Source organism: Euprymna scolopes, chromosome 33 (assembly GCF_053919585.1).
Source record: "Euprymna scolopes isolate OS-2025 chromosome 33, ASM5391958v1, whole genome shotgun sequence".
In the NCBI taxonomy this organism is placed as follows: Eukaryota; Metazoa; Mollusca; class Cephalopoda; order Sepiida; family Sepiolidae; genus Euprymna; species Euprymna scolopes.
The window spans coordinates 87,974,972-87,992,542 of record NC_136514.1 but is presented as its reverse complement, the minus strand read 5'-3'; the positions used below and the strand labels follow the sequence as shown (position 1 = coordinate 87,992,542).

General features: G+C 32.9%; 1 protein-coding gene across 2 annotated transcripts in view; it reads left to right on the top strand.

Moving 5' to 3' along the window:
* The window catches only part of LOC145258336 (uncharacterized), a 107,212-nt gene extending 99,091 nt beyond the window's left edge, over positions 1-8,121 (top strand). For both annotated transcript variants that reach the window (XM_080116502.1, XM_080116503.1), the window contains exon 7: positions 7,865-8,121. In XM_080116502.1, the coding sequence (XP_079972628.1) occupies positions 7,865-8,046 (182 nt within the window). In that variant the 3' untranslated portion in view covers positions 8,047-8,121. The remainder of the gene's footprint in view (positions 1-7,864) is intronic.
* The last annotated feature ends 9,450 nt before the right edge of the window (positions 8,122-17,571 follow it).

Here is a 17,571-nt window from a genome sequence, read left to right as displayed (position 1 = left end):
TAAATATGAAATCTGTATAAATTAAAATATCATATTTAAGTATATTTTACAACCTGGCCATGCTGGGGGGGGGGCAATACTATATATATATATATATATATATATATATATATACATATATATATATGAGCAAACAGTTAATAAAATATGTTAAAAAACACTTTGAAATGAGTTAAAAACATATTTAATCTGAAAAGGAAACACTAGATAAATGGATAGTCCTTAATCTGCGGAGTTTCGAAGAAATACTCTGCGTCTCATCAGAGGGTAGGAATTAGCAAAATGCGGGATCGGATTTTGCATGCAGAAGTATTTGATGAAACAACAAGTAAGTCAAAGATCTTACTTGAAAACAAAATAAGTTAAGCAGAGGGAATATGGTGAAGAAAAAGGTGATTACACATGAATGGATAGTCTGGTGGAAGATAAAAAATCCAGTGACGGTAAAATCCAAATGTAAAACTTCAAGAAAGTTAAAAGAATTTCCATTTGTACACGTAAAATTCAAGGAAATCCCGTGATTGGAAGAAGATGGTCCATAATAATCCAAAGGCAGAAATCCATGGAATAATTCACAAAAATGTGTACAAGGAAAAAAATAATATTAATAAAAGAAAAATAAGATGTGCTTTTCACTCTACTTCCGAGACATAACTATAAATAAAAAAGATCTGGGAAGAGAAAGGAAAAAAAAAAAAGTGATAAAGTTAAATATAAAATAAAGGGAAACAAAAGTCAAAATTACCCAGACAGGAAATGTTAAAGGCGCGAAAATATATATAGGGCAAAATAATATAGGTCAACTGAAATGTACAGGTCATCACTTAAAAAAAATGTCAGCAAGAGTTGTTAAACGACACTAAAAATAAAAATAAAAAAGGAAAATAAATAAATAAATAAATATATAATAAATAAATACAAAATAAAGAATAAATAAAAAAATAAAATATAATATATAATATAATAAAAAATAAAATATACTATATAAAATAAAATAAAAATAAAAAAAAATAAAAATTATTTAAGGGGAGAAGATGGCCGGTATCTGCAATTTCAGGAAAAAAAAAAAAAGTAAGTAAATTCATATAGTAAAATTTAAGTAAATATACATACAAGATATGAAAGTGTGGGTAGATTGATATATTAGATAGAAGCGAAAGTTTAAAGAATAAAGCAGAAAATGCAGATAAATAACCGGCCATGCAAAGAAGAGATAAAGAATTAAAATAAAGGATTATTAAATTATTAAGTATTAAGAAGTATGTCGAAAAAAGATAAAGTTAAAGAAAAAATATTTTCTATCTATATAAAGGGCAAAAGTAATAACTATGTAATTTCAAAATTGCCATAATTAAATTTGGACTTACGTTTACAGAAAGAGATCAGTTCATTTTTAGAATTTATTATATTGTTACTTTGAGGGGAAGTAATTATAGTTATATATATATATAAACTAAATTCCAGGTTAATGTTTTCCAGAGATAAAATAACCAATGAATTTTGAGTGTAGTTTATACAAGAGTGCTCAATATTAAAGTAGGGCAAGATATACTTTTTATTTGTTTTACATATGTCGCTACACATTCATGAGCACATTTCAGTCAGCTAGTTATTAGTAACTAGAGAGCCTTCAAATTACGGACTAAGCTTTTGTATAAGCAACATTGCCTGAAGAGGTCTCTAGTTACTTGTGACTGGTTGACCGAAACATGCTCATGAATGTGTAGTGGCATATTAATGCTTATGTAAAACATGTATCGTAAAATTTTTTTCTCCAGTCTATTTCTCCTCATTAATCTTGTCCATAATTTTAATAACGACTCCACTTATCCTTTTGAAAACTCTAAAAACATTTTGTATCCCTAAACACACGCACATATATTAGTGTTGGGACGATTAATCGGAAAAATTGATGCCTATTTTCCAATGCCAAAACGATTCTTTTGTCTTTTTTTTCTTTATTTCATTTTGTTTAAAGTAAAATCTTCCAATAAAGATAAATAAAGATAAAATAATAAATTTTTACTGATTTTATAATACCAGTAAAACTAAAATCGATAGATCTTCGTCAACAAGTGCCTATGGTGTCCCCTGGAAGCTGGGTAACAACAAGTTTCCCCAGATTTCCTGTACTCTCCGTCTCTTTCGAGAGTATTTGCAAATAAATTTGCATTATCGCAGCAGCTGCTTGCCATTGATTTATTGTTGGTAGCTACTATTGGCCTTCATTGGAATTTGAGTAGCAATAAGTCTCCCCAAGGTCCCAGTTCTCTTCCCACTTGTGCAGCGGAGGTCTGGTCAGTGCTCTCTCCTCAGTCTTTCTTTCATCCTTGACTCACTTGGCTGTTTGTTCTCACGTTGTTGTTGTTGTTGTTGTTGTTGCTGTTGTTGTTGTTGTTGTTGTTGCTGCTGCTGCTATCATCATCAACGTTTAGGAAAATATCTGCATATTTAACATTTGTGTTTTTACGAAAATTGGGGAAAATAACAATCACATAGTTAAATAATTAGAGATTTATAAAGAATCAGTAATTGTATTGGAATCGGGGGAAATATTAGAATCGTCTTATCAATAATATATATATATGTCAAAAACGAGAGTTCAGTAGAAACGTTTTAATTTGAATAAAAAAAAAATGCGCATCAAGTGCGCTTGAAAGTCAAATCACAACGTAATATTGGGAAAATAAACAAATATTTTACTTGTTTGAAATTTATCACAAATATATTTCGGAGGTATACTCCATCTTCAGCGTGTTGTTTTGTTTATTGAACTCTCATTCTTGACGTTATTCTCGCGTTATCTACGCACAGTTCAAACATTTCAAAATACAATCGCCAGATACAACACGCAGCTCTATACAAACAGACTTCTTGTTCGAAATTTACAACATGGCAAGGAAGAAGAAAAAGAAAAAAAGAAACAAAGCAACACACTGAAGATGGAGTCTACCTCCGAAATATGTTTGTTTATTTTCCTAATATTACGTTGTGATTTGGTTTCAAGCACACTTGATGCATATTATATATATATATATATATATATATATATATATAACTACTTCATTTATTCACATAAATTTAATATACGAAAGTATAGATTTATGCGTAAACTTTAAGTATTTACTTCAAAAGTGCTCAATACGTAGGTAGAGCTAGTTAGTAATTTATAAAATATATATGGCGATTAAGCCATATATATTTTATAAATTACTATATATATATATATATATATATTAGTAAGTTATAAAAATATATGGCAATTAAGCTACATAGGATCTTCCGTGTTTCATCCCCATAGGAAATCATCAGGCTAATTTGTGTCACATGCTGGTTTTATATATTTCCACGGTGCTTACATTTTATGTGGATCTGTGAAACATATACTAGCAGACTGTCCGGAGTTGCCCAGTCGTGAAATACGCTAAAATATATTTTAATTAATGCAAATTTTGTATTTATTACTACATTATAGAGCTAATACTCTATTGATTATTATAGTGTACCCAATATATAGTATTGCCCCCCCCCCCCAGCATGGCCAGGTTGTAAAATATACTTAAATATGATATTTTAATTCATACAGATTTCATATTTATTATTATAAAACCAATACTCTATTGATTATTATATTGTACCCAATATATAGTAGTGATTTTCAAAGTAAAAAAAAAAAAAAAAAAAAAAAAAATGCTTTGGGTGCCGTCAGCTAGATTCGAAACTAAAGCTTGTAGCTTTCCAACCTTATTCTTTACAATTTGAGCTAAGTTCATACACATATAAAAACTTAAAAAAAAAAAATATTGTTAACGGTATAAATGTATATTTGCACATGCATTCATTTAACGTTTAGTTGGCTCACGCCCACCAAATTCCAATTGCTTTCAATTTTGACAACTTGGCAGCAATTTTTACCGGCTAAAAACTAAGCGGGATTTGTTCCACATATCTGAATTCCTTTATGTTAAGCGTCATGTCTGGAGGCCCAAAACTGACAGAGTAGTTTAGTAGAGATCGTTTCTGCACACATAGCCAGACAAGGTCATATATATATATATATATATATATATATATATATATATATGACGGAGTTAAATTTTCTATATATAAATACTGTTATTTATATTAGTTTGAAGTTTACCATTGCGTATATTAGGGTAAACACTACATCCCTTTGCTTTTATTAATATATATATATATATATATATATATATATATATATATATATTAGTAGATGTACTCCATTTTGCCTGGTATTAAATGTAATGTTAAATTGCTTAAAAAAAACAAAAAAACGGAAAGAAAGCGAGATATATGCATGTGAATATTGTTTTTCTAAACAATTCACTTTTTGTCATAAAAAAAAAAAAACACTCAAGCTGAGATCGAAACCAAAACCTAAAGATAGTAAGGTATGATAACCGTTAGGCCAGCTTGTCTCAATCTTTAAGAAGTGTTTTTAAACCTACTTATTCTTAACATAAGGAAGCTGTCATGTGGACGATTCGCGCATGGTTAGGTCATGAAACAGTCAACAGATAAAAATCCAATGACCCTCAAGAACCAATGTTTCAATTTTGGCTCTACTCTTTAGCAGCCTATTTTTTCCTGAAGAAAATGATTAAAAAGTTTTGCACATGTCTGAATACCATATATACCAAATTTCAAGTCTGAAGATCAAAAGTTTGTTGAGTATATAGGTTGAGAATTGTCCTCACACATTTTCATTTTTATAGATATAATTTTAATTTGGCATAGTTTATACCGTATTTTATTTTTATTTTATTATTTCTGGAGGGGGAACCACGGAACAAAACACAAAACTTTTGTAATTGTCAAAGTCTACAATTATGTTTTTGTTGGGTGAGTGTCCTCGTTCTTTCTGGCTCCATAATCTCCTTTCCTTGTGACCCCCCCCCCCCAAAATAACTCCATCCAACAACTAAACGCTGCATCTATCAGGCAGTTATTTGTGTAATCTTTTCTAAGGCAGCAAAACCTTTTCCTTGTGAGTATCTGACATTCAAAGACCGGAAGTTTGATGCATTCTTGGGATTCGTATCTCCGACCACGTCCAAAATGCCATAATTCATGCAAGATGTAAGCTTCCTAGACTTGAGGAAGTACTTCTCATAAGGAGACTCTGATGGTTTGGGCACCCTTTTCGTCGTCATTCAACTGACCTGATTCACAAGATAATTGCACCAACACCGCTACCGGGATGGAGAATGAAGATTGGTGGTCAACTGAGGATGTAGTTCACAATGGTCAAAGTTGGTTTGGGAGCTATGACCAACCCTTGTGTCTTTGACGTGCGATGATAAAATTGTAAATGGGTGAAGTATGCCGAGTAGCCGATAGTAGACAAATCAGGATGGTCTGCCTTGATGCGGTGAATTTATTTGGAGATGGTGGGTGCCGTCACAAATACAAGTAAAGTTCTTCGGGTTTACTTGAAGAGACTGGAGGAATGGTAACTCCTGGAAGGTGGGAACTTTGACTTAAAAATTTTTTTTTTTTTTTTTTTTAATGTGCACACATCTGACTCACAATCAACCATCTCTGTTAGATTTTCTTTTTTGACCGATTTATATATAAACATACCCCAATCTATGGTATATATATTTAATCATTCCGTTCTTTTTCTGTTTTAGAGATCGACCTGCTTCTTTTCGAACCCCATCAAGCCCGAAAACCGTGGGCGGTCTCCTCTCTAGAAAGGGTTGGGAGGGTGTTACTAGCACTTTTTGTTTTTTGGACTTTCTTTCCTCACACCCCACGCCAATGAAATTTTATTTTTAATAAAAACACATATATGAGTGTAGCCATCAACAATTGTAGGTTTTTCAGACTTTTATCATGGCATTATGGCTGCACTCTTTTAAATATACATTTTTCTTTCTCATTTGGAGTACACTTCCATCATTTTCTAAATATATATATATATATATTTTTTTTTTACACAGGCATCACCACATTATCAAGGCCAACAGGCCACTCAAGGATAAGGGTTAAAGAGTGTACAGTAGAAATTGGACAATATAGTAATTATTAGTAATGAAAATTCGGTAAAATTGATAACTTATATGGAACGGCTCATCAAGAACTTATTTACTTTAGACTTGAACACGACCATATTGTAGTCAGCCGGAAAGCAGGAAAACGGAAGACAATTCCACAGGCGTGCAGTTCTAAGAAAGAAGCTTTGTTCATGGAATCTACGTTTAGGTTTAGGCACAGATAAAGAGTGGGGGGAATTATTGATAGTGTTTTCAGCTAGACAAGTGTTTCTTGTGAAAGTTAGGCGAGGGGGGGGGACCATAGACTGAAGCTCAGTCGAACACTTTCCATGAAAATAACGATACATCAGAGACAAACTCGCAACATCTCTTCTGTGATATATATATATATATTTTCTCGAGGGAATTAGACCTGGAATCTAAAGAGCAGAGTTTATTTTAATGTATTAATACTTTTAAAAGAACAGTGCCCATAATACTGTAGATATATAAGCTCAATAGGTATATGTGTCCTAGAGCTATATTAATATTGAGTAAAAAGATCACTAATTGTGAATTACAAATCAGTTTCAAAAGGAAAAAACACAAAATCAACTCGAGTGTACGATGGTTTCAGAAACATTCATTTTATTAAAATTGTCAATAATTATTGACAATAATTGACAAAGTTTTTGTTTTGGAACGTAATCTTATCAGCTAAAAATAAGGGGAGTGGAGAAATTTAAGACACCAAAATAAACTAGCATTTTTGTCGTAAGTAAAGCGGATGTTCCTGCAAATATTTCAAAACATAAGAACAAAATTATTAATTTTATGTCAATAAAGAAAATAGAAAATTAGGAACAAAATTAAGAGAAAAAAAATGTTTCTAATAAAAAAGAAATACCTTGTTGAGGTCCATAAGAAAATTAGTTTTAAGTTCAGTCAATATATCTTTGGGTATGCATGCTGTTGTACCTTGTCTCCGAATGGGTGAAATAATTATTTAGAGTTTCTTTTAAAAAACGCTGTGCTAATGAACAGTTAAAATGTCTTTTCAGTGGATGCTAAATTTAAAATTAAAAGCCTAAGGGAGACAACTATTATATATATTTCTATTTTTCTTTATCAACATAAAAGATAACTTTGTTTTTATGTTTTTAAACATTTGCAGGAATATCTGCCTTACTTGCGACAAAAATGCTCATATATTTTAAAGACACCAAAATAAAACTAGCCTTTTAGTCGTGATATATATAACAGCATGCCAAAAGATAGACTGACTGAAATTGAAACAGATTTTATAATGGAGATAAATAAGGAATATCTACTTTACTCACGACTAAAATGCTAGTTTTATTTTGGTGTCTTTAATGTCTCCCCCCCCTCCATTTTTTGCTGATGAGATTATGTTCTAAGACAAAATCTTTTTCAATTATTGTATATTATTATTATTATTATTATTATTAAAAAAAAAAAAGACTTGATTTGTGAATCTTAAGTTGGATGACTCCTGATGCGAATGTGGTATTTTGGTGACTAAGAACTCTAGCTAGGATTAGCTTAGTCAAGAAATATACAGTGACAAGGATCCCCCCAGTTTTTGATTGTCCTTATGATGAATTTTATTTTGCTTACTTTGTGTAAATTCACTTGGAGATAATTCAACCCACTCCAGGTAGATGGCATCACAAATATATGTAAAGTTCTTTCGGGGTGTACTATATTGTCGTTTGCTCAAAACGTTGGTTGAGACTGGGGGAATGGTAACTTATGGAAGCTGGGAACTTACAGTTTAAAAAATTGTTTTGAAATTTTTTTAATCTGCTCACGATCCATTTCTTCTTTTTTCTCTTTCTTCACAGGTGGCCGAGGTGGTCGCGGTGGCCGTGGAGGACGTGGTGGTGGCCGTGGAGGCTCGGGAGGAGGTGGATTCCGGGGAGGGCGAGGCGGACGCGGTGGAAGCGGCGGTTTTCGTGGGGGCAGTCGTGGAGGTGGCGGCGGTTTCCGGGGAGGTCGTGGTGGCGGCGGCTTTCGGGGAAGATAATTTGGGAGCAAAATTTTTATTTTTCTGTACATATCTTTATTTTTTTAACCAGAATAAACTTTTTAAATTTATAAATGCCTTTTTCTTTTTTTTTTTTTTAACTGTGATAAACTAGAATGCCCGTCTCAGAACAGTTTTGCACCAATTTTATGTCCACTTACAAAAACTAAAACCTCTTTGGGTCATGGCATTTTGAAGCAAAATGCTTTTCATCAGAAAAGAAGAGCCAGAATTATACAAAATGTAAATATAAAAAAAAACTGGCTTAATGACATATAAGTATGAAATGAGAATGAAGGAATAGTATAAAATGGTAAATAGTAATTAAAAGTAGGTACAACACATAAGAGTAAATCGGAGTAGTGTGCGTGTGTATATATATATACTAGCAAAAGTACCCGTCGTTGACTGGGTTCAAAAACAGCCTACAGAAAATGGACTCTGATTTATGAAAGTATGATAGGTTATGAAAAGGAAGGGTTGTAAAGAGATAGCTTTGAATTTGGGGGTATCAAAACCAAAGCAAAATATGATGAAAGTAAAAATAAAATAGATAAACCCCATAATTTATTATACCATACCTGTTGACACTGAAACACTTATCACAATATTCTGTGGATCTATATTAAAAAACCTTGTTAAACTTTGTGACATATTTCCATTCTATGGAGGTCAGGCGCGAACGAACACCCCATAATTTTATTATACCATATTTCTTCAAACTGAAACATAATCATCAAAGTATACTTACGCAAATAGATATGAAAAGTCTTTATTAGAGTTTGTGCCTATTTCCATTCTATGGAGGCCAGGCGCGAATGCAGACCCCACAATTTTATTATACCATCCCTATTTAAGTTAAAACAAACTTATCAAAGTATTCTTATGTACATCTATATCCAAAACACTTGTAAACGTTTTTTTTTTTTTCATTTTTTATTTCCATACTTTGGGGGCCAGGCGTGAACGCAGACCCCACAATTTTTATGAACCACCATTCTGCCAGATCAAACATACCTATTCCTGATCCTTGATATATCTTCTATCATTATATGTAATCAGTTTTTTAAAATAGTCAACTATATAGGAGCCTATTCGTGACCAGACACACACACACACACACACGTTCAGCTTTCTATTATATATATATATATATAAGAGAAAGAAAATTAAAACTCTAAGTTGAACTTTACAATCAAAATTTATTGTTCGACTGAATACACCAAAAAACAATTTACAAAGTCCTTATTCCGTGGAGTTTCAAAAAATGCTATTCTTATTCTTCTCATCAGAGGATATAAAGAAATCAACAAATTATATTTGTAGCAATGCTAGAATTTGTTAGTTAAGACATTAAGTGAAACCGCAATTTATTGTAGTTATAAATTGCCAAATAAAAAAAAATGAAAAAATATTTGATATGTAAAAAACTAATATAAAAACAAACCGCACATAATCTTTCAGCTCGAATAAAACTCCTCTTGAGTTGATCCAAAATGCAAAATAGTTCTTTAGAAAGAATGTATTCCAAAATAAGTCCAGCGTGACGATGCGTATAATCCGATGGGAAAGTTTTCAAAACAGCTGAAATGTTCAAAAGTCCATGTACGCTTCTAGAATAGTGGTTTCAAGGTTACGAGGGTTTTTGAAGCATAAAAACAATTTTTTTTATTTTGTATTCAGTATTTTCTTTTTTTTAATCAAGTAGTCCTCCGCTCTTGTTCATAAAAATGTATTAAAATGAAAATGAAAGATGTTGAAAAAAAACTGGAAATTTGTATTTTGGACAGCGTTCATTTCTGGAAACAATGTTCGAGAGTTCATGTGAATTATTTTTACTGTTTGCAGAAGAATAATGTTATAGTTTTTTATTTTTTAAAAGTTTATATATATATATATATATATATATATATATATATATATATACACATATATATACATACACACACACTAGCTGTACCCTGCCACGCGTTGCAGTGGCTCAATTTGGTGTAATGTAAAAATTTAATAAAAAGAGAAAAATGCATGTTTCTTATATTCTTAGTACAGCAATCCACTCCAAAAAGTGAAAAAGAAGGTGAAAATAAAAAAAAAATGGTACTCTCGCAAAATTTGATCTGGATCCTCGGGAGTTTCTGTCAATCATTCATGGTTTGGACTCGACCAACAATCAGTGGATGAAGCCGAACGTAGCAAAAATGTTGAAACGCTAAATGTTTTTTTTTTTTTTTTTTTTTTTTTTTTTTTTTGTTGTTTTCTGTATACATAAATGTGAGTTAGTAATTAATATTTGGTTGATGGGGGAGGGGGGTTACTATACACAGATTCGAAAAAGTTGTCCAAAAACAAATAAATGAAAGCAAAGGAAAGGTAAGTTATGTTTCTACCTAATTGGATAATTGTTTAGTGTTTTTATGTAATGTAAAATGTTTAATTGGCTCGAAAAACAGAAATGGTCGCAGACTCTGTTGAATACGTTAAGTTTGGGAAAGTAAGTTGAAAACTAAAAACTATACAAAACAGTGTCTGAAACCCACAAATATATGTTACCATGAAATAGGCTCGCATAATCGGTGAGTTTCTGACAGTATTTTGTATAGTTTTTTTTTTTTCACTTTCTCTAACTTAAAGTAATCAACAGTGTCCGCCACCATTTGTAGCTTTCAAATACACCGATAAACAGAAAATCTGAAAATGAAGAAAATGTTCCAACATAAAATAATACAAGTTCCAGTGAAGTCTTTAGTTTAGCGTTACGGAAAGTGAAGAATATGGCAACCGTTTACAAATCCAACAAGGTAAAAAATTGTGGAGCATTAATGAGAAGCATTTAGCTTCGAAATACTATGGTCTAAAGACATTTTTTTCTTAATTTTCCCTTAACTTTTCCTTACTGTTCTGATATAATAGTTATATATAACTTTTATTTCTCGTCTTTCATTTAATATCATTGCTTGCTCCTCTTAATAGTGTTGAGTTTTTCTTATCTTGATAGGTTTTTCCTTTGTTAAAGAGTAAATCTAACAACAACATAATTATAATGTATATATATATACACGTTTTATTTTTTATTACCATATCTTTCTGTTACATTATTGTTTAAGCTACCTAGCCGTTTTTTGGCCGTCTGTAGCTCCCTCACACTTTTAAGCTACAGACGGCCAAAAAAACGGCCGGGTAGCTGAAACAATAATGTAACTTAACAGAAAGATACGGTAATAAAAAATAAAATACATATTTGCTCTACAACAGTATTGAGCACTTTCTTCAGTTTTTATTAATTACCATTTCTACTATATATATATATATATATATATATAAATATAAATTTTCCTGAATGCAAGATGATATTATTCTATGGCGGTTATCATAAATTTTAACGACGTTTGAAAAATGATCACCATTTCGGTCGGTCCCCTTTTTGAGGCACCTCCGACATTAGAGAGAGAGAACAAGAGTGCTGAAAAAGAACGGTTGTGGAAAAGAAAACATCGGGTTATAATTAAGTGCGACGAGACTAGGATTGATGATGTTTTATAAAAGTTTCCAAGATTTAGGGGTACAAAGAGGATGGTACATTTCTTTGATCAAAGTCTTTACCCAGGGAAACTGGTCCGTCACGTGTTGATGCTTCTATCGTTCACGCATGTCTGAGATTTCTTTGTATTTCCCTCCAGGACAGTCCTCTATTCCGATTGGCTGAAACCTCTGGTGACGTTAAGAGAAGAAAGGAAGGGAAAAGTGGAAGAGTAGGGAGAAAGAGAGAAATAAGGGAAGCATACCGTAACAGCATCATAGTAGTAGTTCACTACATGAGTCCCCCTCTCCAAATACCCTCCACAGAATTATTAAATATGTGTATTGCCTAAATTTGTTTAAAAATAAAAGTACTCATTTTCTTTTTTCCATGTTACTTTCTTACCAGATCTAGAATTATATGTGTCACAACATTTCCACAGCCAAACAATGTTGCAACTCATACAAGCCAACAAACTGGATGTTCAAGACTAGGATTCCACCATTATTTGTGCCAATCAGTTGAACATACCTTGAACTCGGAATGCAAGAGATTCGGGCTTTAATATGTTCAACTGAGGAGTCCAAATAAGGATGAAACTCGAGTCTTAGACCGCCAGTTTGTTGGCTTGCTCCCGTGAGCTGTGACGTCTGGTCATAGAAATATATATTAATGACCTGGCAAGGTCACATGGGAGACAACGAAGCAAAAAAAAACAGAAGCAAAATTCACCCCAAAGCAGCAAAACTGAAGCTGGCCTGCCAGGACACTATATATACAAATGTAAGCAAATTTGGGCATATTTTATATTTTATTGGTTTGAAAATGTTTTTTTTTTTTTTTTATCAATTGTCATAAAATTTTAACCATAGAATAGTATTATAATCTTCAAAAAGTCTGCAAATTTTCAAAGAACCAAAGATATGAACATTTCAATATTCAGCTTGGCTACAAGTGTGTGTGTGTGTGTATGTGTGTATATGTATATATATATATATATATATATATATATATATATGAACAAATGATTAATAAAACATGTTAAAAGACATCTTGAAAAAGAGTTAAAAACATATTTAATTTTAAAAAAGGAAGCACAAGATAAGTGGATAGTCCTTAATCCGCGGAGTTTCGAAGAAATACTCTCCTTCTCATCAGAGGGCAGGAATTAGCAAAATGCGGGATCAGATTTTGCAAGTAAAAGTATTTAATGGAACTACAAGTAAGTCACAGATCTTACTTGGTTAAAAAAAGGGTGAGGTAAGGGGAGTAGGAGGTAAAAGAAAAATGATAAAAAGATTTCACATGAATGGATAGTCCGGTGAAGGGTAAAAAATGCAAGAATGGTAAAATCCAAAACGGTCGAATTAAAAATTTCCAATCCAACAGGTAAGTTCCAAATGGTCCAAAATGATCCAAAAGGCAGAATTCCTTGGAAAAAATCACAAATGGAATGAGTTCCAAATTATTAAAAGAAAGTTCAAATGTGCACAGAAAAAGCACTGGAGAGAATATTTAAAACACGTCTGCCAAGGCCGGAGGAATCAAGTAAATATATATATATATATATATATATATATATGTTGAATATGAAAACTACTAGCTACACATATGCAAATATTTTTCCGTGACCACCCTGCTAGGGAAAATCACATCATCATGCCAAGAATATCTCTGTAACAGATTTGATTTTCCCTATCAGGATGGTAACTGAAACATATTTGCATATGTGTAGCCACTAGTTTTCATATTCAACATATTCATATTGCTCTGTCTAAACATTGAGCACTCTTTGGTAGACAAATAGTGTGTTTTTTTTGTTTTTGTTTAAATAACTAAACAATACTACCAATAATATATATATATATATATAAGGCTTCCTTCAGTCTTGACAGACTATGGATACCCACGATAAGGGTGCTTGCACATGAAATGTTTGTGGCAAGAGTTGCGCAATCTCCAACCACCCCTCTCCTGAGTCGACATTGTTGAATACCAGTGGCAGGGTCGAAATGAAGTTCGGTTTGGCCACACCTGCTATACTAAGAATATTAACCAGTTTTTCATTATTATATGTCAACTCCATCGTTACCCCAACAAAAATTGGCTGAATAATTTGGTAGAGACCGCAAAGGTACTTTTTATTTAACTTTGACCTCATAACATTTATTGTTTTGGGCTTAAATCAAATTAAAAAGTTTGATCCATGGCCAAGGAACCTACATCTAAAATTTCAAGTGTTTAGACCCAAAATTGGTGAAGGAATTTGATAGAATCTGCAAAAGTGAACTCTTTCAACTTTGAATTTTTGGCCCCAAAACTGAATAAAATGCTTGCCGCATGTCTGAATACCCATTATGTATAAATTTCAAATGTTTAGACCCGAAATTACTGAGGAGTTTGCTAGAGACTGCAAAGTTCAAATCTTTTGAACTTTGACCCCTTGGCAGCTCAAATTTTCGACCCAAACCGATTCCAAAGCTTGTCATATCTCTGAATACCCTTTATAATAAAATTTCAAATGTTTAGACCAAAAATTGGCTAAGTAATTTGATAGAGACCGCAAAAGTCAATTTTTAAAAAAACTTTAACCTCAATTGTGACCCCGTAACATTTATTTTTTTGGGCTCAAATGAAATTAAAATGTTTTACACATGTCCAAGTAACCTGCATTTAAAATTTCAAGTGTTTAGACTTAAAATTGGCAGAGGAGTTTGGTAGAGTTTTTAAAGGTCAAATCGTTGAACTTTAACTCATTGACAGTCAAATTTCTGGCCGAAAACCAATTAAACAGATTTTCCCAAATCCCAATACCCGTTATGTCAAGTCTCTAAACTGAAAATTGATAGAGTTATTTGGTAGGGAAATGTATACACACACACACACGCACACACAGACACACACACATTTTCCCTTTATATATATATACTAGCATTTCAGCACGGCGTTGCCCGGGTGCTTGGATGTGTAAAAAAAAAGATGTGGTAGTAGGAAGGCAGGTTCGAACCTGTACGGCGAAGGAGGAAAGAAACAGGGAAAAAAACCTGATGTCTTTGCTGTTACGACCACTGCCAAACCGGAAGTGACGTAGATTTAAATTAAGGCTAGACAATCAAAAGAAGATGACTTTCAAAAATATTGGCAAAAAAGCGACCCCACCCCTGTAAAAAAGTACCCAGTTGAAGGTGAAGAAATTAATGTTTTCAGCCAATTTTTCGATATTTGTTGTCTGAAACGTCAAATTATAAAACGATACTGATCTTGGTAAAATCCGTCGCCTCTATTGAAATTTTAAGGCAGACATGCAAACAGACATACATACATACATTTATATATTGGTAACTAAAACTTTTCGACCCAAACCGATTAAAAAGCTTGCCCTATCTCTGAATACCCTTTATGTAAAATTTCAAATGTTTAGACCAGAAATTGTCTGAGTAATTTGGTAGAGACCACAGAGGTCACATTTTTTAAAACTTTGACCCCTATTATGACCCCTTAAAATTTATTGTTTTGGACTCAAATCAAGTTATTAAGTGAGATCCATGTCCAAAGAACCTATATCTAAAATTTCAAGTGTTTAGACCCAAAATTGTCGGCGGAGTTTGGTAGAGTTCTCAAAGGTCAAATCGTTAAGCCAAATTTCTGGCCGAAAACCAATTACAAAGATTTTCCCAAATCTCAGTACACTGTATATCAAATTTCGAGTCTGTAGACTGAAAAGTGACAGAGTTATTGCATAGGGAAATGTACACACGGACACACACAGACAGGCACTTTCACTTTTATAGATATACTAGCATGGGTGCCTGGCGTTACCCGGGTATTCGGAGGTGTATATTGTGCAAAAAAAAAAAAAAAAGCGCTCAATTTTTAAAATTCTGACCTCTATTGTGACCCCTTAAAATTTATTGTTTTGGGCTCAAATCAAGTTATTAAGTTAGATCCATGTCCAAGGAACCTATATCTAAAATTTCAAGTGTTTATACCCAAAATTGACGGAGGAGTTTGGTAGAGTTCTCAAGCGTTAAATCGTTGAACTTTGACCCCTTAACAGCCAAATTTTCTGGCCGAAAACGGATTTCAAAGATTTTTCCCAAATCTCAGTACCCTGTATATCAAATTTCGAGTCTGTAGACTGAAAATTGATAGAGTTATTGTGTAGGAAAATGTACACAGACACACACACACACACAGACACGTTCACTTTTATATATATAACTAGCATGGGTGCCCGGCGTTTCCCGGGTATTTTGAGGTGTATGTTGTGCAAAAAAAAAAAAAAAAAAAAAAAGCGGTCCATTTTTTAAACTTTGACCCCTATTATGACCCCTTAAAATTTATTGTTTTGGGCTCAAATCAAGTTAAGTTAGATCCATGTCCAAGGAACCTATATCTAAAATTTCAAATGTTTAAACCGAAAATTGTCGGAGGAGTTTGGTAGAGTTCTCAAAGGTCAAATCGTTGAACTTTGACCTCTTAATCACCAAATTTCTGGCCGAAAACCGATCACATAGATTTTCCCAAATCTCAGTACCCCATATATCAAATTTCGAGTTTGTAGACTTGAAATTGACAGAGTTATTGCGTAGGGAAATGTACACAGACAGACAGACAGATACACAGACAGACAGATACACAAACACGTCCACTTATATATATATACTAGCATAGGTGCCCGGCGTTACCCTGGTGTGAGGTGTATGCTGAGCAAAAAAAAACAAAGAAAAAAAAACAACTGGTCAATTTTTTTTAACTTTGACCCCTATTATGACCCCTTAAAATTTATAGTTTCGGGCTCAAATCACTTTATTAAGTTAGATCCAGGTTCAAGGAACCTATATCTAAAATTTCAAGTGTCTAGACCCAAAATTGTCGGAGGAGTTTGGTAGAGTTCTTAAAGGTCAAATCGTTGAAATTTGACCCCTTAACAGCCAAATTTCTGGCTGACACCCGTCACATCGATTTTCCCAAATCTCAGTACCCGGTATTTCAAATTTCGAGTCTATAGACTAAAAATTGACAGAGTTATTGCGTAGGGAAATGTACACAGACATACAGGCACACAGACAGACAGACAGACACGTTCACTTTTATATATATATATATATATATATATATATATATATATATATATATATATATATATATATATATCTGTCTTTTCATACCCATCTATCCATCTCAGAATATTATTTCCTAAATTATACCTTGAAGGTAGCAATGTGAAAGTCGAACATCAAAAACAAAATCGAATGTTTCAGTTTAGGTTATCTCCCATCCCTCCCTCAATCGGGTCCCGCTCCCCAATCTTGGTCTTGTGTCCTACAAGGCGATTGGGCGGATTTAAATCTGTGTTTTCACACCTATCATGATCACAATAATATATAACTAATATGTTTCTACGGCTTCTCGCTGAGTGAAAGTTATTGTGGTCACATATTTTTCTATTAGTGTCACCAAAGAGAATCTAACGACTTCATTTGCTCCTGTGAGTCGCCATCTTGGTTTTTCTTGCTTTTTGCCTCCGGGAGAGAGAGGAGGTGAAGAAGAAGAAAAAATAATAAAAAAAATATATGATATAGTAAACTTTCTCATTAAAAAAGAATGCAAAGTATATTTAGGCTTTATTTATTTTTAATATCTATATCATTTTTATCTACTAGTTGATGTATCTGCTCACGTCTGCTAATCCATATAATAGCAAAAAAATATCATGCTTCTAGAGTTTGTTCGTACATATTTAAAAAAAAAAATCCATTTTCACTCCATTTTCAGGGCACAGTGCAACTTTAATGTAAGGGGCTACTATCAGAGACATAAGTTGCATGGATACCAAGTAGGGAGTTGAGCAGCAAGATGTCTGTTCACATTACACTTGAACTTCTGCATGTCAGTACAGTGTGGAAAGCAGGAACCCGGAACGGAGTTCTAAAGTCTAGCAGTTCTAGAAGGCTTTCTTACATCTAGGGATATCTACTGTGTAGGGGTGGGATTTTGCTGCGTGT